Source organism: Poecilia reticulata, chromosome 2, assembly GCF_904066995.2.
Source record: "Poecilia reticulata chromosome 2, P_reticulata-male-v2, whole genome shotgun sequence".
NCBI lineage: Eukaryota > Metazoa > Chordata > Actinopteri > Cyprinodontiformes > Poeciliidae > Poecilia > Poecilia reticulata.
In genome coordinates this window covers 28,991,500-29,018,234 of record NC_088831.1, presented here as the reverse complement: position 1 = coordinate 29,018,234, position 26,735 = coordinate 28,991,500, and the positions used below count along the sequence as shown (strand labels likewise).

The window sequence follows — 26,735 nt, the reverse complement described above, 5'->3', positions numbered from 1 at the left end:
TGTAATTGGCCCTTTGAGTCCAAAGGTCCAATGGCTGGGTTAGTTCTGAAAAATGAAACCACAACACATACACTTTAATCGTTCTGTCATATTTATAGCTCTGAGTGCAATTCCCTGAATGGCTACGGTTGTCTAATTGTCTGCATTGCTACGAAACTGATTTATAGTTTTTGCAAAATATTTTTGATGTTGATTTTGGCTGGCGTATCTGTAAAACTGCAAACAAGGAAATGAAACTGTTTTACAGTTACTTCTGCAATTGTCAGGCTATTCTTCTCTCACATCTTGTGAAACAGTTTGCCGCTTTTATATCTGACTTCAGTAGGCAGGATTAAATTTTTCATAACATGCAGATTTCAAAAATCATCAGTAGTATCGAAATATGTCTTATTCGCACATTTTATATCCCATTTAAACTTTTTTTTTAGACAAATGCAAGAAGCAGTTTAGAGGTTTTAAAGGATCATGCAAAATGGTGAGTTTTACCAACACAACTTTCTACACCACTTATGTTTGTGACAGAAAAATGTGTCAAACATGTTATTAATGACAATGTTTTTGTGTTAATTCTTAATGGATTACAAGAGTAAGAAATGAACCTGTTCTTATCTTTTATTGCTAAGTATTTTTGCCTTTTATAGTGTTTGGTCTAGAACAAATGTAGCACTTATAAACTGAGACATACAGAATTTTTTACAGTTGAAATCTTGGGGCTTTTGGGGAGCAACACTCAGTGGCTGGGTCATATCAAGCAAGTAGTTAAACGTACTTGGTTCAAAACAGGTTTGGCAAGTCAAAGAAATGAACCATAAGTTATGAATTGTAGTTGAGTTTAGTTTTTGTAAATATTTGATTTTATTTGACTTAAATGAGTTAGTTCACAGTGCTCGTGTTTTAGTATCCAAGGATGCTTACAGTTTTTACAGTGATTCTTCTTATCTAACCTGAGGTCATTTAAACAATAAGTAATGACTAAAAACCCACATGGTGTATTCACACTAGCCCCGTTTAGTCCACTCTAATCAGACTCTAATTTCTTTGTTCAGAAAGTCCCATTCGTTTGGGGAGTGTGAATCCAAATTTGAATTTCAAAACAGTTTAAAAAAGCGAATTCCGAACCTCGCTCATGGTCCGGCTCAAGTGAACTCTGATGCGGTTGAAAGACAGTGTGAATGCAAGCGGATCGGAGACCGCTCCAAAAGCAGGAAGCTAACTGCAGTGCAGGGCGTTCTGGTCAATACAGTACTCTCTGCTCTGCAGGTTAACGGGGATGTTGTGTCGGTTGCCATGGCAACAGGTCTGCGTGCCATCACAGAGAGCGAGGAAAAGCAGAATATAAACGGTTTAAAGTTGTTTTACACCTGTTTATCAGCTTATTATTTATTTGCTGTGGTGCACTGCTGTAATTTTGAAACCTTTAATAAATGACAAAAACTGTGCTAATTACCTCTCTTGTTACAATATATCATCAAATAGGATTGCATATTTCATATGGCTCATATATATACAAATATATGAGTCATGGTTTGTTACATTTTGACAAATTAATTTTAAAGGCGGGAATTATGTAATATTAAATATTGACCAATATAAAAGAGCAATTTGCTTAGTACTATCTTGCATCTTGACAGAAACCAAACTGTTTATAGATTTATATCAAGAGATTATACATATTTTACATATGAAAACATTAGCAATTTCCTCAGCTTTAATTTAAGCTGATTTATAGAAATCAAACTCTTTCACCTGCTGGTTCCATTCTGACCCTAAAATTCATCTACTTATGTTCAGGTCTTAAACACTGCAACAAAGATTTTGCACAACAATTTAAATCCCATGTTCCTATTTAGTAAATAGAGAAAAAAAAGCTAATTTTCTTTAGAAGAAAAGATAACTTTTTCAGAAATAATTCTCTTTCAGGTTCTCTTTTTTATGGTTTTATTTGACCATAGATCCACAGTGCTGAAGGCTGTCTAGCCTATTTTGGGAGGCCCAGGAAACAGGCTATCTATAGCGTATACTTTTATGTAAAAAATAAACCAAACAAAAAACATGACATTTTTCACCTTTAAAATTCTTAACATGACATATAGCCATGCATATACGGATATAGTCTATGGATATAGGAATCATTTAGCTAGCATAATGTGCATCCAACAGTATTATTCAACTTACTCGGTTTGTTTGGAAAGAAATGTGAAAAGTTGTTTGCCTTTTGCTAGTTCTGGCTGGTTTGTTGCAATGATTAACAAACCACGGCGCGTTCCTCTTCTCGGCAGCAAAACTCGCGCGCCTAACGGACACAAGTTTAAACTGACGTTATGATATGTTTATGGACGGTTCGGAAAAACACGTTACAGCATGTTAACAACAGATGTAATAGCTGTAACTACCTCTGGACAGGATAATAGATTTTTTTTAGTTATATTCAAATTATTTGTTTTAATTAGATCCATATGAATCTTCTAAAGAAAATAACATTTAAAGACAAATCATCTTTAAATGTGAATGTCTAATTTAGTTTAGGGTGGATAATCATTTTAATTGCAAACATTATTCCCACGAATCTACTTATGTTTGACATTTTTATTAATTGCTGAAATTGATCAATTTCTTAATTGTAACTTATTGATATGTACTTGTGTAGTTTATTTCTCACTACTACTAAAAAGTGTGGAAATAAATAAAAACTGGGAAGTTCATCACAACATCAGTCTATCTCTTCAGTTTAACATATTGCATAAAGGTCTCATAACCTGCTTTAATTCCACCATCTGATTGACTTTGTTATTCATTTCAGACTGCAAAGTGTTGGATTTATCTGCTGCTCCTTGGTCTGTGCTGCCATCTGGAGATCCAACCTGCTGCCTGTAAACCTCACTGGACAGCGCAGTTTCTCTGTGATGTGACAACCTCCAATTCCTCTGAGGTCCGATTTGACTGCAGTGGCCGCGCCCTAGAATGGGTACCTAGTGGGATAACCAGTAATGTTACTGCTCTTGATTTATCAAAAAATGACCTGAAGACCATTAAGGCTGATGCATTTTCCAACCTGCTGAATCTGACTTCTCTCAATCTCAACTTGGCAAACATGTACAAGAAAGTGGTCTTCAAGGCAAGCCTTAGAAACCTAACAAAACTGCAAGATTTGAAAATGAGTGGCAATGGCCTCGAAGAAATCCCAAGCTACCTACCTGCCAGTTTGGAAATCCTTGAGCTGAGCAGCAACAACATTACAAATATGAATCAAACGAGCTTTGCCAGCTTACGAAACCTGACGCAACTGTGGTTATCCAAGAACTGTTACTACTGGAATCCGTGTGGCAAACCTGTGAAAATCCAAAATAACACTTTTACCCACATGACCAAATTGAAAAATATGGATTTGTCTTATAACAACTTAAGTAATGTTCCCAAAGGACTACCCCAGTCTTTAGAAGTGCTTAATGTGAGTTGCAACAAAATACAGTTCATATTTAGGGAGGATTTATCTGGCTTGAATAATTTAAAACTTCTTAAGATACAAGGGAACTGCCCTAGATGTGAAAATGCGCCATTTCCCTGTGTGCCTTGCCCTAATGGTTCCCTTGGAATTGACCCTGATGCATTTGAAAATCTGTCTGAACTTGAGGAAATCAATATGGGGGGAAACTCCCTAGAGTATCTGAATCCATCGTGGTTTAAGAACCTGAGGAAGCTTAAACATCTTCTCCTTTCATTTAACTTTTTGCTCAGAGAAGTCACTGGAAGGGCTGAATTTCTGCGATACCTCCCAAGGCTTGAAGTGCTTGAATTTTCTTTCAACTACGCTTTAAAAAGTTATCCTAACACAATTAATCTTTCAACTGAGTTTTCAAATCTTAAGTCATTACGAACTTTGCATATGGAGGGTTTGGTCTTCCAGAATATTCAACCGGATACGCTCAAGCCTCTCTATGAAATTCGAAATCTATCTGCTTTGAATTTGGGGACTAACTTTATTATTCAGGCTGATTCCACTGTTTTCAACAAATTTCATCCATTGAAAATGATTTATTTGGCAGAAAACAGGCTGTATCCCACTCCACAGAGACAGCTTTCAAATTCAGTAGGGAGATATGTTCAAAGGTCAGACATCTCTGTTTCTTCATATTTTAAACTTCCTCCAAAAGACTTCACCTTTGAATTAACCCATGGCCTTATAAAGCAACAGTGCTTTGACTCTGGACGGGTTCTTGTCCTCAGTTCAAATAACTTGTTCTTCATCTCACAAAAACAATTTGAAGGTTATGGAGATATTGCATGTCTGAATCTATCCAGCAATGGATTCTCTGCTGCACCAAATGGCACAGAGTTCTCATTACTGCCTAATTTGACCTACTTGGACCTGTCCTTCAATAAGATTGATCTGGCTTATGACAATGCCTTCCAGGAACTGAAGAAACTCGAAGTCCTAGACCTCAGTTTTAATGCCCACTACTTTAAATCTTTTGGAGTAACACATAATTTAAACTTCCTAAAAAATTTGCCTATCCTGAGAGTGCTGAATATGAGTCATAACTCAATTTCCACTTTAACAACAAAGCAGATGCACAGCAGATCTTTAGCAGAACTACAATTTACACATAACAAGCTTGGAACTCTTTGGAAAGTAGGTGAAGACTCATATAAGACTCTTTTTACCAACCTGACTAATTTGACAGTTTTGGATATTTCGTGGAACGACATTGAAAAAATCCCTGATGATGTTTATGAAAAGCTCCCTCGCAACCTAACTGAACTACGAATAAGTAATAACAAAATGACAGATTTTTCATGGGACAGTCTGTCTTATTTTCATCGGCTTAAAATTTTAGACTTAAGTTACAATTCGTTGTCCAACATAGCAGGTATTAAAACAGTCACTAGTTTCTCTTTGACTTTTCTTTATCTGACTCACAATCAGATATGTCACCTGGAAAGTTTCTATTTCAAAGGCATGAAAAGACTAGAGACTCTCAACCTCGGCTCCAACAAGCTGGCTATCATCAATCAAACCACCTTCGAGCCCAGACCGGAGAATCTTAAGACTTTATTTTTACAGAAAAATCCATTTCAATGTACATGTGATTCTTTGGATTTCCTTGTATGGATTGGAAAACGAGAAATAAGGATTCCTAGATTAACAACTGAGGTGAGATGTGAAACACCATTAAAGGACAGGAACAAGCCACTTATATACTTTGACATTGATCAGTGTGTAAATGACGATATGGCGTTCAAGATGTACGTTCTTACAACATTCTTCCTTATTACCTTTATGTTTGTGGCAACAGTTGCTCACTTATTTTACTGGGATGCTTCTTATGTCTTGCACTACGTCATGGCTAGACTGAAGGGATACAGAGCCTTGTCCTCACAGGAAAATATTTATGACATCTTTGTGACTTATGACACCAAGGATCCACGTGTCTCTGAGTGGGTAATGATGAATCTGCGGGTGAAATTGGAAGAGGAGGGCGATAAACTTCTTCCTTTGTGCTTGGAGGAGAGAGACTGGCCTCTAGGAGTCCCTCTAGTGGATAACCTTACACAGAGCATCCAAAACAGTCGCAAAACCCTGTTTGTCTTGACAGAGGGCTACGTTAAGACTGGGGTGTTCCGACTGGCAATGTATCTGGCCCACCAGAGACTGCTGGATGAAAATGTGGATGTGATTGTTCTCCTGATGCTTGAACCTGTCTTGCAACATTCTCACTTCCTGCGCCTCAGGAGGAGGCTTTGTGAGAAAAGTGTTGTGGAGTGGCCCAGAACTGCAGCTGCTGAGCCCTGGTTCTGGCAGAACTTGAGAAGTGTTGTAAAAGTGGATAATCAAATTATGTACAGCAAAACTTATAAAAAGTTTTTCAGCAGCAAGTAGGGATAAAGATAATAATTCTTGAGAATAACCTAGTAATTGTTTAAGCATATTAAATATGTCATTATTTGGTATATATGTCATTGTGACTGTGATACTTAGCAACTTTGATCCTGCACTTTTGAAGTAATAAAGTGGAGATAGTACTGTACATGACCATGTTTGCATGTGTAAGTTAAAGAGGGTGGCTGTCAAAGGCAATAAGTATTTCATATCAAGAAATAAACAAACACGTAATCACTGACCGAGTTTACTTCTCGTTAAAAGTGACCTAAAATTGTCTGTGTATATTTAGTTTTTCCATTGTTCCTGTTCTTTAGACTGTCATGATATGAAGACAATTTAAGATGTTACTTTGGCTCATCAAACAGACCCACATATTTCAATTTAATTAACTATTTTTAATTTTTACAGGACAAATTCACAACACTTGTTATTATTAGACACTTTAGAAATACAAATAGTCCTAGTTATCAAACCACGCCGTCAAATTCTTTTCATTTTTGAAATGGGACGTTTTCTGTTCTAGGAAATCAAGAATTGTATTAAGTCATTGACATGCAAAATATCAGACTGGGGTTATTAGGTTTGCCATCATCGTGAGTGTTTCAGGGTTGAGTTGTATTTTGGGTCTGCATTGTATAAGTTTTGCTCATGGTCTTTGGTCTGCAACATAAAAAATCAGAAAGAATACATTTCAACTTAATTTTATGTTTTTCTGATATCTAATCAATATGCTAAAATGACTGATCTTTGTCTATCGAACAGGTCTATTTCAAATTATGTTTGACACATAAAAATACAAATGTTTATTTAACTGCTTTTATATTTTTGGGACTGTGAAACTGTGGGTCTACGGTAGGATGATAATAATAATCTCTAAATTGAATGCAGCGTTTAAATCTTATGAGTAAACAAAAAAAAAACATGAAAGATGGGAGACTTATAAGTTTGTGTTGATTTAAATTTTGCCAGAAGATTTCAGAATCTTTGATTACAAATGTTTTAAATAAATTATAAATAAAATGTAATCATCAGTGTCCGTTTAAAAATTTCTATTCACAAGCTGATCTTAAAATATTTAGGTTTATTGACTACGTACTTCGCATTTTAGCACAGTTTATGTATGTCGTAGCTGCATTATCGCATTAGTCCACATGGGGTCACAAGTGGTAAAATTATAAAAAACCTGCCATTCTTTCATTAGACTTCTTCATGGTGTCTTTTGTCTTCTGCGTGAAGAAACATCTAAAACTACGACTTCAATTTGCACAACTTCGTGACGTCTAGAGAAACTCACCGGACTTTTAATCATGTAATGAGACGCAGCTTGTGGTGCTAAATTAATACTCTTTTTTTTTTCGTCAAAAAAGGAACTGCTTATTTATCTGACCTTATGCTACGATATGGATATGTTAGTCATTTGTTTCAAATCATCCTAAATAATATAAATAATTTAAAACCAAAAAATATGGTTGGTTGACAAACGCAGAGTAGGCGTGACGTCAGAGGTTATTAACATACTGGGCAGTATTTATTGAATGAATGAGCCGCTCATTCTCACTCTGCTCCTGTGACTTTTGTTTGGTGTATCTTCTGTGCCTACTCGCTTGGTAAGTGATCTCCATTTTTGTTTTGTTTGTGGCGTTATTGTGTGTAAAATTATTTAAAAAAAAAAAATATATATATATATATATATTTTTTAAACAATTGCTTCTGTCTGGTATTGTGAGTGAAGCCATGTCAAATGAGTAGCCTCTTAAAGGTGTGCTGAACTATAAAATTGTTCAACTTTGGTTGCTAACCAGGATGTAGCTGTGCTCGGAGGCGTTCTGATTCAATTACTAAAACGGTTACTGTGTTTTGTTTAGTGCTTTTGCAATCATGTCTGACAAACCCGACGTCGCTGAGGTTACAACCTTTGACAAAACCAAGCTGAAGAAGACTGAGACACAAGAGAAGAACACACTGCCAACTAAAGAGAGTAAGTTCTACTCCATGCAACTTTAATGCATGTTTTGGTTCTGAGGTTAACTCCAAGTCTTTACTCTGTTCCAGCCATTGAACAGGAGAAGTCGGAGTCATAATGAAGTCCAGTCTCCCATGTGTTGCACATTCCACAAGCGCTGCTGACTTGAACCACCTCACAGATGCGTTTTTGCCTGTCTGCACTTGCTAATCCATAGCAATGTCTACAAATTCCACCAGATGTAAAGCAAGTGGCTTCCCTTTAGCACGGGGATCGGTCCCTTCAATCCCTGCTGTGGAATGACTGCATGATGGACATGTACTTCATGTTTTTTTGTTTTTTTTTTGCCAATTCTGAATGCTCACTAAGCAAGGCTCATCTTGTAAAACCTTGGCATGCACATGTTTCAATATGTAAAATAAAACAAACTTGAATAAATGTGGTGTACAGGCTTGTTTGCATTGCAGTGTCCCAAACTGGATTTCAATGAAAATCCTGACATGTAAACTTTCTACAGACTGCAATATTGGCAGTATTTACTGATGTGTTCTACTTAAAGACTGGGGAATCTGCTGCTACTAAAGGTCACATTAAACATTTTGGGTTTTCTGAAAGCCAAACCTGACTGCTCAGTGTGAAGGATTGAAAATGGTCTTGCAATACTGGGTGGAAAGGTAAAGTTAACCAACTGCAGCAGTGATGACCATGAACTTAATTTCTATGAGGTTCCTGTATAACAAGCTTTGTGACCTTCTCAAATTCAAACCAACTGGCTTGACTCACCGGAAACCTAAAATTTACTCTGAATTTTTCACTGTGCATTTAAGCGAAAATTGCACCAGGGTTAAATTAAACTGGGCATGTGACTAAAGTTGCCATTAGGTCCTTAACTGGCATTCACCAGATCTATCTCTGAAGGCTGTGAAAATGCTACTTTGCCTCACTTTTGCATACTGAACACTTTTGCATACTGAAGAATCAATACATAGGGAGATCACATCATGCTTTCACAGCTAATGGCTGTGAAAGAATAGGCTCTAAGGAAATGGAACATGTTTCTTTCCCCACAGGAAAAGGTCACTTTTAGTCTGGGAAAATATATAGTTGGCACATAAGGGGCTGTTTAAGTAGTTTGGACAGACAAAGGTACCTCTATCCAACAATTTAATTTGTCGAGATTAATAACTTCAGTATTTGTGCACAAGTCAGACATCCTGTTTATGCCAATGTTGCATGTGTGACGCTGCATCCAATGATCCTGTGTGAACCTGCTAACACCAATACAAAGAAATGCAAATGACTGAAACAACACGATGTATTGATTGAGATGAAATTGGCAGTGTGCGCCAAGATTCCATCTGCTGTCATTCTAACAAGCACACTGTGCAGCTTCTGTAACAGAATGAACCTCAACACAAAGAACACTGATGCTTCTGTGGCTGCATAGCTTACAGTACATAACGTGCTTCGAGAAAAGGATCCCAGTGGTACCACTGAAATGGCCCTTATAATGTAAATAACTGATTGCCTAGAATAATCTGTAAAAGAGCTAAGAGGTTAAACACAGGTAGTGTTTTATAGGCAGTTCCTCGACATTCGAAAAATTATGTGTTAAGACAATCTTAAACTTAAAAGGTGGCATTTTGAAATAAAAGTGATGGTTCAAGTTACATGTTACTGTGCTTTAACAAGTACCTGCTTATGTATTCTGTAGCTTGCAGGCGTTGTGAATATGTCTGCTTTTTTTCAAAGGCCATCCTGCCAGTGCTAAACAGAAGCTACAGTTGACTATTTTGTGGGAGGAAGTGATGTTTCAGCAGAACTGCACAACTGACAGAACTCGTCTTTGAGTCTGTGCTGATTTCTGATCTTTGGATTGATTTTGTTTTATAAAACCCCCCGCAGATCACAGATCACATTAGTTCGTGAAATACCAGGACAATTGCATCAAAAAAACCTTCTTTAACGCACTTATTTTGACATTTAGTAAAAATCAGATATGCTTTGATGCCTATAGAAAAAAGAAGTCTTCAAATTCCTTGATTTTGATTTTAAATAAGAAACAAGGCAGAACAACATGGCCTGTTTCTTTATCCATTATGTCAAAGCAATAAGTAACTAAATCAACTTGATAAACACTCTGACTCCAAACTTTCTGACAAGGTAACAAGGCTCACAATTTATAATACACATGAATCAAAATATAGACACTAACAAAATCTAGCCATAGTTGTGGTGCAGAACCCTTTGCTAAATAAAGTTGGAATTTCACATACATTTCACTGATATTTTGTTCCATTAACTGTATGACTTGAATCAAATGCTTTGAGTTTTCCTTCATTACGTTTGGCCAGGAAGTGAGAGGAGGGAGTGGGAAGTGAGATGTTATTGGTTTGCATCTTTGTGTGGTTTAAAGGTGGGGTGTAATTATAGAGAAAGCATGCATGAGAGAAATGGAGACTTTGACAGCAGCTTAGTTTGTGAGAAGTTCTGCCAAGAAACAGATTAAAATGTGTCTGATTTTTTATGAAAATCATTTGTAACTGTCTATATGTTAGATAACACTAAAGTTTTGACTGCTTGCAGTCAAACGTCTGTTTTTCTGAGGGAAGCTGCAGAGTGACAGAGAATTCACTAACATCTATATTGACAAAGTATGCCACCATTGCAGACAATAAAGATTTTTCTTGCCCTAACTTTTCACATTGAGGAACTAGTGCCACTGATTGTTAAAACAGCTTGATTGTGAATTTGTGGGAGCTCAGAAGTTTCATAGGTACGAAACAGGATGTGGTTAAAGAGCTGCAGAGTCACACTGTTCGTGCAAAACTCTTCAGTTTAATTAAGCACACAGAAAAAGACAAACGTTCTAGACTAAAGGTCAGTTTTAGAATCTTCATTATTTAAATTCTACTTCTGAGTTTTTAAAGAGGTCAGAAGATGAAAAGTATCACATCCTAAACTAGCTGTACTATTTTTTATTTGAAATGTGTATCATTTGAAACAATACTGTGACATATCTATAACTACGATCTGTCACTATTCAGTGTAAAATGTCAAGTCTGGGTATTCAATTAGGTTCTAAGAGAATAAAACGCTCATTTCTAAATCTGTAACCTTATGTTAGGTATATCATTCATTTGAGATTGTGTCTTAATTTAGTTTGCTTGCACAATGCCTGCATTCTCCCCACTTGGAAATCTTCACTGGGATAGAAAAATACTGAATGGTGATAAATCATCTGACTTCAACACATAAATCTGTTAGTGGATTCAGGTTGCACAATTAAAGCAGACAGGAATTTGATTAGCTAACTTTGCTGCTTTAGTCCTGATCATAAGCACAAGTCTCCACATGGTATACAGCAAGTATTGCCAAAGTGCAGCTATTTAAAATTGTGCATGCTAACTCTCTGGTCTCAAAAATGTCTGCCTGCTTGTTCTGAGCAACTGAAGTTAGGGCATTCTAATTTGTCAACATTTATTGTCCTGTGCATCGATGTGGACAATTGTGTAATAATTGTGTGTGTGAATATGTGTACAGCTCAAAGTGGGTCAGCGTATGCCATGAAGACAAAGTAAGGTTACAGTTTGTTGAACTGTGACTTCTGCTATTTGTGACAGTTTCCCTATTCCCCAGCTGGGCTTTACTCACATGCTGCTCACTTACAACACAAAAGCCTCACTGACTTCTTCATGCAGCATTACGTGACAAACATCTGTTTGTTTATGCGCATAAACAAATGTATCTATGCAACCTTCTGATCTGTAACTACGGTGTAAAATGTCAAGTCTGGGTATTTATTACCCAGCTGTGGAGCGTAACTGGAAATTAAATCTTTCATTTACAGGCGACAACGCAGCTCTCTAATAACAGTACAGACATTATTTACACCTGTGCAAAGTAAAAGCAATTCCGCAGCATGTCCTATCCTGTTAGGCATGCACTGAGGTGAGGTAGGGTCTCTTCATAGGGGACATGGCTGTGTAATTACACCCCATACAAACTTATTTAATAAGGAGGGAATAAAGGGCAGCTTTAAACTCTGACCTGTAAGGCTCAGTGAAAACAGAACCTCTTTCAACATCAAACAGGAAACTAAAGCCTCGCTGTAAACCTATCTAGTCCTGTCAGAAGTCTTTATTATTACTGAGGCACTTGCACTTAACTGTGGATTCAAAATAAAACCTTCCGAGGAAACTAAAGATGCTTGAAATTACATCTTGTGTTCGACGTCAAGAAAATACACAAAGCAAATCTGACAAGTTTGTAATGTTCAAGTTCTTAAGCTAACTCCAAATCATGCAGTTGTTTTCAGTGCACTTTAGACTTGGTCATTCTAAAACATGAATGTATTTTTGACCTAAACCATTCCATTTTAGCTCTTGCTGTACAGTTAGCATCGCTACTGAAAGCCAGGTCATTGACTGCTGTCGTATCAAATCTTTACAAGTTTTCTTCCAGTAACTGCCCTGTATTTAACTCACTTCACTTTCACATTTACTCTTAGCTTCCCAGTCTTTGCTGAAGAAAAGCACCCACTGCAGGCGATGGCAGTGGCTCAGGAGGAGCATTCTTGTTGTTTCAAACCACCATTTCTGTCTATCTCCGTCACTTTGTGGTTGTGTCCCTGTGCAAGGCATTTCCCCTTCCTTGCCTGCTGGTGTTAATCATAGTGATGATGATGATGATGATGATAGTGATTGTGCCAAATGGAGGCCGCGTTTCGTTCAGTCTGCCCCAGGAAAGTTGTATCTACAATGTAGCTTATCACCATCAGTATAGTGTGTTAATTTGTGGAGGAATGAGTGTAGAGTAAAACAATTTGAAATCTTTGGATGAGATAAAACACTGTATATGGTGAAATAATGCTGTGTGACAGCTGTATGCTGAATGTGAATTTTGTTATCAAAGCCTAGTATTTTTCAGTTAAACTTAGTCTTAAAAGTCATGTGGTTGTTTACTTTTCTTTACAATGCTGGGAATTTTTGTTGTAAAATTAGACTAAAAGTAAAAAAAAAAAAAAACATTTTCAGCAAATACTTTTTTTGTGCCCAAAGTTATTATAGTTTTCAGCACATTTTTCTGATTGTTTATGAGTCACGTTTATGCATTCTTGTTTGATGCAAAAGTTGACCTAGTGTACTGGGATAAACCCATAGCTCAAACCCGTCCTGTTAAATTAATCCAGTGTTGGATCAGTCCAGATTTAACAGTGAACTGTGTATAGTAATAATCAAAATTGGGATGTCTTCAGCCCAGCAGTCTTTAGAGAGTCCGTGGTTTCTACCCACAGCCTATTTAAAAGCAAGTAAATTTACTTGGGACGGACATCAGAAATGCATATTAGTTATTAATCTTTTATTATGTTGCTGCCAGTAACTTGGAGACAATCACTGGCACCGTAAAAGTCTGAGGTTGATAAAGCTGCTGAATAAAACGCAACGATAGGTGAACAGGAAAGCTGCCTAACACAAATATGTCTGGCTGTTGTTTCCCGTATGACATTTGACTGATCAGTTTAGGTAAAACTTGTGATGTGTTTCATTTCCACTTTCATGTTGTAAAGCACCTCATTACAGTCAGAGTCTTTACAAGTTCCTGATTTGGCCTTCTTGTTTTTTTCAAAATCTAAGAACTTTAGTCAGCAGCTTATTGTTGATACTCAGAATGTGAACACATGGTCGGGCAAGGAAATCACATATTTAGCCACTTCTATTAATGCAAGTGGAAGTCAGTTCGCCCTTCCCTGAACTGAGGCAGAACTTCCCGATGTGTTTAGTAAAGCACTTTATTGTGCAACAGGTTCAATGCATCAATCTATCAGCCATATCTAACAGGAAGCAGCGGTGAGAGCTGAACACACCTCTTTTAAATGTGACTGTTACATCGACATCGGTCAAGTCGAGACGCCAATGCTCACTAAACAGTACTTCAAACAGTGTTTTCTTATCTCTGATGAGCAGTGGCCCATTTACAAAGCTGTCAGTATTGCCTGCTGTGCGTTCATTGCCAATGTCAATGCCCTGTGAAAGCAGGATGTGGTTGTGCATGCTCACTACTTTCAAAATAACTCTAAATTGCTTTGTCTGTCCTTTTATAGTAAAGATTTCGCCGAATGCATTAAGTCTCATAGTCAACAACCAAGTAAAAGAAAATTCAGTTTCCCATTCTAAAATAAACGCTACAGAATGAAGTTGTTTAAAATATATCTTCAGTATCTGCTGCTATCTCAAAAGGTTTTCATCAGTGAGGTTTAGGTTTAGGAAATGATGGAGGGGAGTGTTTCTCTTTCACACACAGCAAGTGTTGCAATACTTGCAGCACATGATAAAACTACTTAAAATGGTCAAAAGCTAATTTTCTTTGTCACTCCTTGCAGAGGCAATATAAAGAACATTGCTCAGTCATAATACTTATATCCCTGATAAGTAAAGAGAGCGTGTCCTCATTTTGTTGCAGTGCATTGCTCTGGTGGGAAAACAGTCATCCTTTTGATTGCAACAAGAAACTGAAATAAACACGAAACTCCACAGAGGACCAACGAGGTATCATATTTCCTGTTCGAGACAGAGCAGCACTTTGTCTTTATTTTTTAGCAGCAGTTCTTTAGTTTACACACCCCAAGCATGTCGCTGCATACTCAGCAAAGAGAGACCTCTTGTGACCGAAGAGGAGTATAACAAAATTCCACAAGGACAATGAATGACAATTACAATCTAACCCTCTAATTATGTGAATAAAGCACAAACTTAAATATCTCTTTTCTCAATGACCATGCTGTGAAAATTCAATTATTTTACCTTTTATTTAAATTTGTCCAAATATGTCTCGTAGTTTTTTTTTTCCACAACTAAGTCGATATTCTTTCCATACAAAAACAGGATCAGTCAGACTCGGTCTTGGTCCAGGTGGAGCCCCTGCATAGATGCTCCTTCAGTTAGAGATATGACACAGAAACATCAAAGCCGCTGCCAGTTTTGTAATCTTTCTTTGATTATTCATTCAATTACCCATCTCCAACCTAAATATGTGTGTAAAAATAGTTTTGTTTTAATACTGATATCTTGCAAGGGAGTGGTCATAAATTTTAAGGTAAATTGTATCCTGTCTTATAAATATCTTTTTTTTATTTAAAACTTTGATCCAAAAGTTTGATCCAGGACATGTGGGGGCGCTGTTGTGGTGAGCATCTTCCTGCACTTCACTGTAACTTACAGCCAACTGAGTAGCTCCATTGTACATAAAACACTTCAAAAAGTCAAATTTCAAAATAGAGGCCTAAATAAAAGAGCCTTTTAAAAAACAACAAAAAACATGAATTGTAAAATTATGGGCAACCGTAATTTGCAAATAACTGATTCTATCACTTTCACTGCACATAATGTTGGCCAATATCACACAGTACAGAAAAAACAACAACAAAAAGACACTATTTTGATGTGAAAATATGACCTTTATTTAATCCTTATGACCATCCTTCCATTTTCTGCTACACACAGTTCGATTACTGCCCCCTTATATATTTTTTCTTTTTTCATTTCCTGTCACATCTATATATTTAAGAGCATAAAACACAATCATTTAACAAAGATTTGTGTAATTTAGACCCACTGGCAACAATTGTTGCTGAGTGTAAAACCTACATTTTCACTAACATAACCAACACAAAATGTATTAATTCATAAATATCATGTCTTAGGAAAGTCCAAGGATTGAAATGCATGCACTTATTTTGCAGGAACAAAATTGGGATTAAATGGGTTAGGTAAACAAATAAGCAAGTAAGTAAATAAGTAAGTACATTTTATTTATATAGCACCTTTCTCAGACATCAGTCACAAAGAACTTCACAGTAAAAATAGTAAAAAAAAAAAAACACCTAAACAATAGTATACAGGTTTTAAAAAACTACTACATATTTGGACATATGATAGAAAAATAAACTAATATGATCAGACAAGGACTTTAACAAAGTATTGAGCTCTATACATCGTCCTGTTCCCATAGGCTGACTTTGTCTTTTTGATCATAAACAATTTGTAATTGTGATCAGTAGTGATTTCTCATCTCTCCCAGTGTTTAACAGCTCAGAACATCATTTCATTTTAACAATAAAATAGTCTGAGGATTCGTTCCAGTGGCAGCGCCTGTCAGTATCCTGCGTGCTTTAGTTTTTTTTTTCTTCACTCAACCAACCTGAATTAAATAAAGGTTCTTAAGCAGGCCTCTGCATAACTTTGCCATGCTATAGGGAGACAGTTGCACCATTTGAATCAGTCGTGTTGAAGCAAAAAAACACATCTAAAACTGTCTGGACCTCTGTCTTTAAGCTCTCTGTCATGACATAGATGTTTGATTTTGTGTATATGGGAGAGTCTAGATCAGCAAAAAACATCACAGAGATGCTACAAAAAATAATCAGTTTTGTGAGCTGACGTCTTCAGACAGGAAATGAAACACAGAAACATTTCAACAGCAAACCAACGGCAAATCCTGCAGGTTTTCACAAAATCACAGACTGATCATTTGTTGAGTGAACAAACAAGCAGGACCAGATGTCAGAGCTGTGTTTAGAAGTGTGCAAACCCATTAAACAAGTTTATGGCTGAACCAAGAATAAACATGTGTGAGACAGCAAAGCTTCATGTGTTACCCCTGAGCGAGACATCAAAGAGTGCTGCAGCAGCTAACAGCACGCCTCTGCATGCTTCTTTGGCTTCCACAATTAGAGGATGCAACTAATTACATGCATATCTCTTAAAAACAGAGCGAAGGCAAACTAGTTGGCATGTACACGTATTTAATGCTCGCCTTTGTTTTTCCCAAACTGTGGCGTCATCCTGGCATACACATGTTTAAAACTGGACTCCGTCTCTTCCTGCATGGGTTTCAGGCAGACCAGTAAAGGATTAGAGTGAAAACCCAAACAAAATCCCCACCCCCACTTACCAACCCCCTCCTACCTCTAACAGTCGCCCCCTATCTGTCTGAGAGCAGTGTCTTTTCGCAGAGTGTCAACCCACCTCCAGAAATTCAGAGGGGATGAAGGGGAAGCAAATTATGGGATACAAAGAGTAACTGGAGCACAGAGAAAGGAGACTTTTAAGTCTTGGTCCTGAACACGCATGAAATCCAGCGTGCTTTGAGTGAAAGCTCAACCAAGACGTGTTCCTTATCTGAGGAATTTAATGAAAGTGTATCTCAGGCAGGAATTGGTCAAAACTCCCCAGACTGAAAGTCAGAGTCTCGGAGAAACAAAGCAGCAGGGCTGTTCAACTTTTCAGACATGCAGACGTTTGCTTTGATCGGTGCTTTTTTCATCCTGCTCAACATCTCCTCTGGCAGCCCAGAAGCTTACAGGTAAGTCAGACTTACAAAGCAAGTGATGTTTTCTGTGTTTTAACCCTTTCTGCAGCAAAATTTTATATAGTTATGCAAGAAATTAGCTCCAAAATAACCAGAGACACTGAGAATAGCACAAAAAATGGCTGTTTCAAGATCTTATTCTGTAGGTGAAGTTTAAAATGCTGTCCCTGCAGACAGATGATGATGAGTGTGGGTCTTCTAAATGTGGTGCAGCAACTGTTTGTAACCGAAGGGCACCTGTTGCACCAAGGAGCTCCTACTCCCAGAGCTATTCCTGTTGATTTCTCGTCCAGTCTCAGATTCCTCCTCTCCCTCGGGGGCAAGCTGCTTTTAGAATCCCAAATCCCACAACATCTAAACATCTGGGATATCAGAGTTTACCTTCAAGCTTTAAGATAAAGACAATAAAGGTGAGAGGTGCAGCCTTTAGATTTAGCTTTTTTTTTTCTTTTTTCTTAGATGTACTCAGTTATTCAATCAGTGGCACATAAAAAAAAATGATTCAACTAAAAATACATTTCTGCAATGCAATCTTTGCTTACTGTGGGTTATTTTAAGTGCAATGCTGAGCCCTTCCACACAACTGAGAATAGCTTGGCACTAGAAATGCATTTGACTCCAGAACTCACACAAAGATAAAAGTACAGCTGAAAACTGGCATGTGCATGCGGTGTCAATATGCATCATGTGGAGAGTCTAATTTGTGCATTCCTCCATCCTTTCTGCTGGAGGTCGCTCCACAGGAAGCCCTATTTCTAACCTTAAACGGGCTAAAGAGCAGATGCGTTTTATTAGTTGTTTGTTTTCAAGGTGCTAGTCGAAAACAGATGCTGAAAAAAACCTTCTTTTGAGAAAGGCGCTGATTTTGTGTGAAGACTTTTGGATATAAAAGGGTAGAGCTTTTAATGAAAAGCAACATTCGCCACTGTGTCATTGTGGCTCGCTAGATAATGTTGCTTGCGTAGAAACTTCATTTGTTTCTGAATGTTTGATCCTCGAAACAGAGCGTATCATTAATGATGTGGCGGATAAAATACCCATTTCCTCATTGCTTCTTCCACAAAGGCACCATCGACAAGTTCATACCGGAAGCCAAGCAGGCGTGTGTCGCTATGGAAGGAGGCTGGAGTGCTGCTATGGCTGGGTGAAAAACAATAAAGGGCAGTGCGAGGGTAGGATCTACTGATATTTTCTGGGGGAAAAAAAAAAGGATAGAAAGCAATCACACACTGTATTTTTCTGGGAGTGTTTGTGATAGATCAATAAATAAAATAATGAATAGTTCTGAAGTGGAAGGAAAAGGATTTCTGGTTTTCAAATACAAATCTGAAAAGTGTGTCATATAATTGAATGCAACCACCTTTTGGAAGGTATGTAGCATCATCCATCTACTTCAGATCAAAACATGTATCCCTATTAAAAAAGCATGTTGTTGTCATCACCATGCTTTGTCATAGGGATGGTGTGTTCAGGGTGATGCAGTGTTAGTTTCTTGCCACACTTAGAATTTGGTGTGTAAGCAAAGACATTCAATTTTGCTTTCATCTGACCACTTTTGCTTTGTGTCCTTCTCGGATTTTAAAGTAATGTTTTTTTCATGTCTGGCAGGCAACAAAACCTTGGTAGGTTTGTGCTTCTGCCATAGTTTTAATGTTTTTTGAATGCTAGATTGAATCTGTTAGATGTTTGAAGTTTGGGAAAACCTAACATTAGGTTCTTTCACATTTTCCTCCCTGACCTCTCTGCTGTTCTCCTGGGTCTTCATGATGCTGTCTGTTGAATAATATCCCTCAACAAATCTCCAAGGCTTTACACTAGCTTACACTGCATACATGTGAACTCTGTTTACCAGGTTACTTCCTGAGGCAATTAGTTGCACTGGATTTTAGTTGGTAATGTTAGATTGAAAGGGACTGAACACAAATGTACAACACACTTTTCATTCAGAAATTGTTTTGAAAACCATTCAGGAATTTCCTCTCACTTCACAATTATGTGCAACTTTGTGTTTGTCTAGAAATACACTTCTATTCTGTTCTATTTGTGGTTGTAACTAGACAAAATGCTGAAAGCTTCAAGGGATATGGTTGTTTTTAACAAAGTACTGGAAGAATACTGCCTCTCATCCTTTTGAATGTTGTTCTTTTCATCAAAATTTCTTGACCCACAAAATCCTGAGGAAATGCCTGCATAATAGAAATGTGTGGTTTGACTGCAGTCCACCACTCTCGACCACTAATATGTCTGGTATATCGTGGTATTTTCTCCATGTTAAATGTTTTACCAGCTCAGTGCGAGCACGGCTGCAAGCATGGCGAGTGTGTTGGCCCCAACAAATGCAAGTGTTTTCCTGGATACACTGGAAAAACATGCAATCAAGGTGGGTAATCCAGGTCAGTGAGGAAGGGGACGGGTAACATAGGTCTGAGTGGGTTTAGATTAATGTAGCTTCAATTTGTTAAAGTACATTACATTTCCACACTATTTTTAGATGTTTAAACTTAGATGTAAATGTGATCCTTTTTTTTTTTTTCTTAGATCTGAATGAGTGCGGCCTAAAACCTCGTCCCTGTGAGCATCGCTGCATGAACACTCATGGTAGTTACAAGTGCTACTGTCTAAATGGATACATGCTAATGTCTGATGGATCATGTGCAAGTGAGATCCTTTCCTCCCTCCCACGTACAATTACTTCAAATGTAAAGTAAAATTCAAAACTCAATGTCTGAGCATGTCCATTATGTTAATGCGCTCAGATTCCAGGACGTGCTCTATCGCTCACTGCCAGTACGGATGTGAGGAAGTAGAGGGGGAGATTCGCTGCCTCTGTCCATCTGCAGGTCTCCAACTAGGCCAAGACGAGAGAACCTGTGTAGGTGAGCTGCCATGTTAACAAGGAGGACAATTCAACTTCAAAAGAAGGAATAAAGAGAATGACTTTGCCTTTCAGTGTCTCATGTGGGATACTCATTTTCCCAGATAAGGTCATAACTTTACACTGTCAAGCTGATAGATTATAAATGCAATAAGGTTTTATTCTTCTCTGTTTGAGCTATGAGAGAGCCAGACTACACATAGATCACAAAATCCTAAACAGTCCAACTCTTCCAGTTCTAGATTACCTAATTTCAACAGTGCTTCTGATCTAACACGTGCAGCAGCAATTTGACAAGAAAAGCTAGGCTTTCACTTTTAAGGTGAGCCAAAAACTAACCGAGCCCAGATGTTCTGTACAGAGCTGATCGGACACATTCTGACCCTATACTCCGCATTAAATTTCAACTTTGGCTGCACCAGATTGGATGAAAAAAACATGCCCAGACTTGTAGCGGTTAACCACGGATTTATTATCAAACAGTAACAATAAAGCCATAACTATGTGGCTTAATGAAAAGGAGAATACAATATAAAATCTAATTTATGCACCCCTCAATAAGGAGCTTGACTTCAACAAAAATGTTTCCTTGTTGTATATCTTCTTTTTTTTTTCTTCTCTCTTCAGATATTGATGAATGCACAACTGGGAAGAACCTGTGCCCACACAACAGACAGTGTGTGAACACCTTTGGCAGCTACTACTGCAAGTGCCAGAACGGCTACGATCTGAAATATGTCAACGGAAAATATGACTGTGTAGGTGGGTCTACAAGGTGTTCTTTAAGGTCATACATCTGCTATTAATGATGCTTTTGAAAGTACAAGTGGCGTTCTCCTGTTTGCAGATCTCGATGAGTGTGCAGATGAAACCCACAAGTGCAGCCAACATGCCGTCTGTCGGAACACTCACGGGTCCTACAGGTGTCGGTGCAAACCTGGCTTCAGAGGCAATGGCTTTGAATGCTCTGGTAAGGCAATAATTTAAAGCAACCGCTTTTATGAACGCTTCTCAAACTGTACAGAAACAAGTAAGAAGCAGAAAGGACGAGGGCTTCCCCAGATCAAAGCAGCAAACCAGACTGGTCAGAAGTAGTTTCACAGCTGCACATTTCATTTAGATTATTTAACCATCAGCAAGCGGGAACATAGCCAAGGCGAGTTTCCTGCCTTTGGAGTTCACTCGATGTTAAAGGCTTTAAGAGTCTTGGATTGAAAACACACCTGTGTAAATATGAAACTTCATTGTAACCAGCTCATTTCGGAGAGAATGAGAAGAAAAGACAAAGCTGCGCTCTTTGAAGCAGGACTGAGATCACAATAAACAAAGACTCTCGAGGTCGGAGGTTTCAGCACAAATGAAGATGCGTTTATTTTATTTTTATAGCCAAGCCATTTTATCAGAGGTCATGGGATGGAGACAAAGGCAGTGCAGATGATTCCCTCAATGGTGAGATGATATGTGAGGAGGATTTCTTGCGATGCTTTACCTTTCCTCATGTTGGCTTATTTTGTCTCTGTCTTGCTCGCTGCTGGAAATGTGCCACCACAATAACCACTGCTTGAAACTTCCAGCATGACAGAGCTGATATGAGAGATCACGTTTGCATCTAAAGCACTAATATTTCATTTTAATTTTATTTTCTAGCCCCTCTTAATCCGCATGCAGATTTCACAGGCTGCTTTTTGTTCTGCTTCCATTAAAAAAAAAAAAAAAAAGTGACTCTTATTGGTAAGAAGCTGCAAGGAAGCTGGGAGCAATAACAGCAGCTGCAGAATGCATATAAACAACAAACAGGTTCTGGTAAAATACTAATTTTTAACTGCACATCCATGTGCGTGTGTTTCGGTTCCCTTTCCGGTCTGCAGTCATCCCAGACTCCCAGGTGAGGCCAGAGATCCTGGGAGGAAAGTTAAGCAACGAGGAGATAAAAAACGCCATCCCCGAAACAGTCCCGACGCCGTCCCCCAAGGTCCTCCATCAACCTTTCGACTACGATGGAGAGGTCTACGTTGGGACCCCGACGGAGGAACGAAAAGAGGAATTTCCTGAGGAGAAGGAGGAGGAAGAAGAAGAGGAAGAAAACCAGCTCAACCCAAGGGGAGATGTTTTCAGTGAGTATCTGGTCTGTAGCTGTCCTGTTGTAAATCACAGACAGAAATTCTGGTCTATGTTCAACGCATTGACCAGCAGCTGAAATAAACATCAGCTCAGGATGAAGTTCTTGACCAAAGAAGCAGTAAAGGAAGGGATGACGCCTCAGACTGCATTACCTTTGACTCTGAGCCTCTGAGGTAGGTCAGTGAATGGGTTCACTGGAAATAGAGATATACTTAAATATTAATGTAAAGCATCAAAAATAGTGTTTTTGTTGTCAGTCGCTGTTGCTGTGCATCAAAAGGATCCTGGGTTCAAATCCCACAAATGTGCCCTTCTGAATTGAGTTTACCTGTTCCATGTATCCCAGCTTGCAGCCTCAAGCACCATAGCTAGCAAGGATTAAGCTTTTTGCATGGATACACTAAAATATTCACCCATTGCTCTCTGCAACATAACTCACACCAGATCAGACTGGATGAAAAGCTTGGTGCACTCCTTCAGTGTGTCCCAGGATGGATTGCAAGCACACTACCAGACTAATGCAGAGACAAGTGTTGAAGAGCTCTAACGGTGGCGTGACTGCTGTAGAGTGAAGTGCTTTGGGGTCCTCTTGACTTGATAAAGCACTATGCAAGTACAGAGCCAGTTACCATTAACTGTCAACTCTAACCTGATAGTAAAATGTTTAGATTCTCTCACACTATATTTGTTAAACGAAATGGAGATAGAACCAACCGAATGAGAAGCCAGCAATGTAAAGCTGATATAGTATTTCTCTTTATCAGATATAAATGCGTAGAGCACAGAGGTCATGTTGTAGCATTCATTTCTCTTAGAAACCTGACAACTGAGATTGCCTTTCACCTCCCTGCTTGATCTTCGTGAAAATACAAGTCTCTGTGTTAGACCTGTGATAGCAAGAGGAGACAAGCCCCAAGACATCCATCACCTCTGGGAAGGATTTTTTTCTTTTTTTTTCTTACTCTTCTGGCATGTGCAAGCCTAAGGATAAAACTCATCTTGAGCATGCTTCCTAGTCTCACAATGGGGTGTAGGAGGGAAGGAAGATTGTGAAGTCCCCACAAGCCTTTTATTATGTTTTCCCCCAAACAGCTGTTGTGCTAAAAGACTTTGCCTCCCAGTAGGAAAAGCCTGTCATCACCACTCTAGACCTCTCTTAACACCAGCCCCACTGTGAGCTGAGCAGGTTCTGTAACCCCAGCTGTCACTCATCTGAGTCTCAAAGGGCTGCTTTTCACATGTGGTGGTTTGCTGCAGGAGCTTTAAAATGCTTGGGAGTGGGGGGTTCAAACCTAAAGTCGAAGCTCCATTTTAAAACATTATGGCAAATGGAGAACAGGTCCTCACCTGTTGGTTAAAAGCCCCACTGGACCACTGATAACATCAGAATCTCTATTTGGAAAGCTAAAGAAGAAACAGCTTTGTCTGATTTACTTTTCTTGTTTTGTTGAAATGTTTACTTGCACAAACCTATTTAAAAAAAATCAATTGTGCCATTATTAATCCTCTTTTCAGGGTAGTTCACGAAAGTAAGGTGTCTAAGCCCAGTCAATGCCTCCCTACATCACAGCCTGTAAAAACATACTTTCTTTGAATGTCCCGATTGGTACTTAAAGGTGTAGTTCTCCCACATTCCAGCTAAAACAAGAGAAGAGGTCGTATGCCTGGACCCTATAGGTTCTGTCTGATTCTCAGCAAACAGAGTCTAATCTCCCTATTCTCAGCAGGAAGCTGAGGCTGCCTACTCATCACTGAGCTGCCAACTCTCTGTTGACTGGATATGTATAAAAGCAATAGATCAAGATCAAGAATGTTTACTGAACAATTGTAAATGTTCCCGTTTCAGGGATAGAGGAGTCAATAGTCAATGTAAATAAGCTGCTATTCACACAAAATACATAGAATTAGAAAAATAAATCTTGCTTGGGGAGAAAGTAGCTGAAAACCCTATATGTATATATATATATATATATATAATGTTTGTGCTATACAATTTATAAAACCCCAATATTCTATTTATACAACACTCAATGATTGTTTTTTTATTGTTCAAATATCATAAACAAAAAGAGAGTGATGATTTTATCATTTAGATTTTATCTAAATGATTTTATCATTTAGATCACTTTTATTCACTCATACAATGCCCAAGCATTTTACTTTACTTTTTTATATAATCGTACAGTTTTACATGCTAGCTTTTGTTTTTTGTTTTTTGGCTGCAGTCTCTTTTTACACCTAAATATGTGATGCTGGAGGAGGAAAAGTCCAAGGAGGGGATATAGATGGAGCCACTGGATTTAAAAAGCATGACTTTTGCCTGAACAAAATCATTGTTTTAAATCGATTTGACAGCGTATAAATGAAGACTTTTGTGTTAATGACTTTTTTGACGATATCAAGATTTAATATGCATTGTTGACCTTGAATGTCGTTTCAGACTGGCCAAATTCTGAGTAGGTTTTAGCTTAAACATTATTTCTAATCTTACTTCTGTGTTTCCAAATTATGGTATTTCAAACTGATGTTTAGTTCAGCTAATGGCAATTTGGCCAAACCCTACTTCATAAGGGGAAAACAAGCTAACTTTTCCTTAAAAGGTTAAATCACGTCAAAAACTTCCAAATTCCATAGCTTGAAAAATCAATGAATTAAAAAAGAAATTCAGTTAATTTATTTATTTTCTTCTTCTCTAAATTCAGTATCAGAGGACTTTGAGTCAGTGTTTGGCCCGCCCACAGAAGTCAAAGAAATCTACATTGAACCACCTCAGGAAGGTAATCAAAAGCATGTTTTAAACACAATAAAAATGGTCTGTGGGTGGCCGATTGTAAAAGTGTACAACCGTTTTACTTTTTTTTTTCCCCCAACTAGAATATTTCCTGGACTGCAACTTTGATCAGGGAGCCTGTGAATGGGTCCAAGATAAAACCGATGACATGGACTGGACTGTGGCGTACCATGATAAGGGTGACGAAAGTGTGTTGCGAAATACTTATTGACTGTTTAGATGCAGCTACTAATATACCGTTGAATCCACTCAGGTGGCGAGTACTACATGGCTTTGAGTGGGCTGATCGGCGGCAGAGAAGACGTGGCCAAGCTGAAATTGCTTCTCAGTGACCGAGCCCAACATGGCAGCTTCTGCCTCACCTTTGACTACCGTGTGGTGGGTCATGACGTAGGCTCGCTCAGGGTGCTGCTGGACAACAATGCTTACCCTGTGTGGGAGCAGAGCCAAAGCAAAAACCAGAGCTGGCAAACAGAATTCCTCACTGTGGCCTGGAAGGAAGAGGCCCCACAGTCTGTGAGTCATTGCTTTATGAAAAACATTTTTCTTAGATTTTATTGTCATCACGAAGAAATTGACTTTAATGACAGCTATACATGAACGTCACAACAAATACTTGGCGTGCTTTCAATTACGTAGATCTAAAATTCTGTTTATTCAACTGGAGTGTGTTAAAACGAATTTTGCAACTTAATAATACAAAGATTCAACCAAATGTCTTTCAGATTATCTTTGAAGCTCAACGCGGGAAAGGCATTGGAGGCGAAATAGGGTTGGATAACGTTGTGCTGACCTCAGGGCCCTGTCAAGAGGATGCAGGTCCAATCTTTTAGGGAAAAAAACAAAAAAACCCCATCAAGGATTATCGTGCTTCAATAACCTGCACAGTCAGATTATGTACAACGAGTGCATGCAAGTTTGCTTTCACTCCATGCTGGTACATAGATCTGTAACGTTCTTTATTTTAAGTTAATAGCTAGTCTAAATAAAACACTTAAATGACTCGTATCTCAGGAACAGATGGTAGAGCTAACTTTGTCAGTTTGTTCAAACAGTATTGTGCTTAACTTGCGTTGTGTATGTGACAGTACGTTAGTGAAGTAAACTACATAAGATGCAAGATGTAATGTGAATGAAATTGTAGATGACGTAAGTTTTTGAAGGCTTTTTTGATGAAACAATAAAAGGTGTCAGTTCATATATGCTGCAACATTTGTATTGAAAATATGGTGTATGGTTACAATAAACATGTTTTTTTTCTAATAGTGGGAGACGTTATTCATTTTAATCGTTTTTTTCTGTTCAATCATGAACTATATTTCCTCTATGTATTTCATGTTAGTTAAATAAAATAGAAGACAGCTTGTCTTCCAGCGTCTTCATGTTGTGCTGGCACAACATGACCTAGATGTCTTGTTTCTCTATTGGGATGTTGTATTTATGGTTTTATTTTTCTGACACATGCAATGTTTGACAATGTAGTCCCAAAAAAGCACAATATTATTCTTATCAGACCAGATTACCTTCTTGCAGACGTTTGATGTGTCCCCACATTGCTTGTAGCAAACATTAAACAATACTCTTGTTTGGTTTTCTTTCAAAAATGTTACAATCTTGCCACTCTTTCAGAAACGCAAGACTTGTGGAATGCAAAAGTTATAGTTAATTCTGTCAACAGATTTTGTTCTTCTAGCACTGTGTCTTTGTTTGAAGCTCCTTCAGAGTTATTATGGGC

At 38.1% G+C, this 26,735-nt stretch overlaps 3 protein-coding genes across 7 annotated transcripts; all 3 read left to right on the top strand.

Annotated features, from left to right (window-relative positions):
- Window positions 1-288: 288 nt before the first annotated feature.
- Window positions 289-7,197, top strand: tlr8a (toll-like receptor 8a). Its single transcript, XM_081602815.1, has 2 exons — window positions 289-475; window positions 2,801-7,197. Exons 1-2 carry the CDS (start codon window positions 473-475, stop codon window positions 5,876-5,878), a joined length of 3,081 nt encoding a protein of 1,026 aa, XP_081458941.1. The 5' UTR covers window positions 289-472; the 3' UTR covers window positions 5,879-7,197.
- Window positions 7,198-7,334: 137 nt separating this feature from the next.
- Window positions 7,335-8,282, top strand: tmsb4x (thymosin beta 4 X-linked). The gene is made up of 3 exons (XM_008400515.3): window positions 7,335-7,488; window positions 7,747-7,859; window positions 7,934-8,282. Exons 1-3 carry the CDS (start codon window positions 7,421-7,423, stop codon window positions 7,960-7,962), a joined length of 210 nt encoding a protein of 69 aa, XP_008398737.1. The 5' UTR covers window positions 7,335-7,420; the 3' UTR covers window positions 7,963-8,282.
- Window positions 8,283-16,837: 8,555 nt separating this feature from the next.
- egfl6 (EGF-like-domain, multiple 6) lies at window positions 16,838-26,263 on the top strand. 5 transcript variants are annotated; one of them, XM_081602836.1, is made up of 13 exons: window positions 16,839-17,207; window positions 18,279-18,385; window positions 19,501-19,593; window positions 19,752-19,871; window positions 19,970-20,089; window positions 20,716-20,850; window positions 20,936-21,058; window positions 21,475-21,537; window positions 21,957-22,202; window positions 24,912-24,986; window positions 25,084-25,188; window positions 25,254-25,516; window positions 25,726-26,263. In XM_081602836.1, the coding sequence occupies exons 1-13, from the start codon at window positions 17,134-17,136 to the stop codon at window positions 25,831-25,833; spliced, it is 1,632 nt and encodes a 543-aa protein (XP_081458962.1). In that variant the 5' UTR covers window positions 16,839-17,133; the 3' UTR covers window positions 25,834-26,263. The 5 variants fall into 5 exon arrangements, with proteins under 5 accessions (XP_081458966.1, XP_081458962.1, XP_008398760.2 ...); XM_008400530.3 differs by having other exon boundaries at window positions 16,840-17,207; window positions 25,084-25,179; XM_081602840.1 differs by lacking the exon at window positions 21,475-21,537 and having other exon boundaries at window positions 16,838-17,207.
- The last annotated feature ends 472 nt before the right edge of the window (window positions 26,264-26,735 follow it).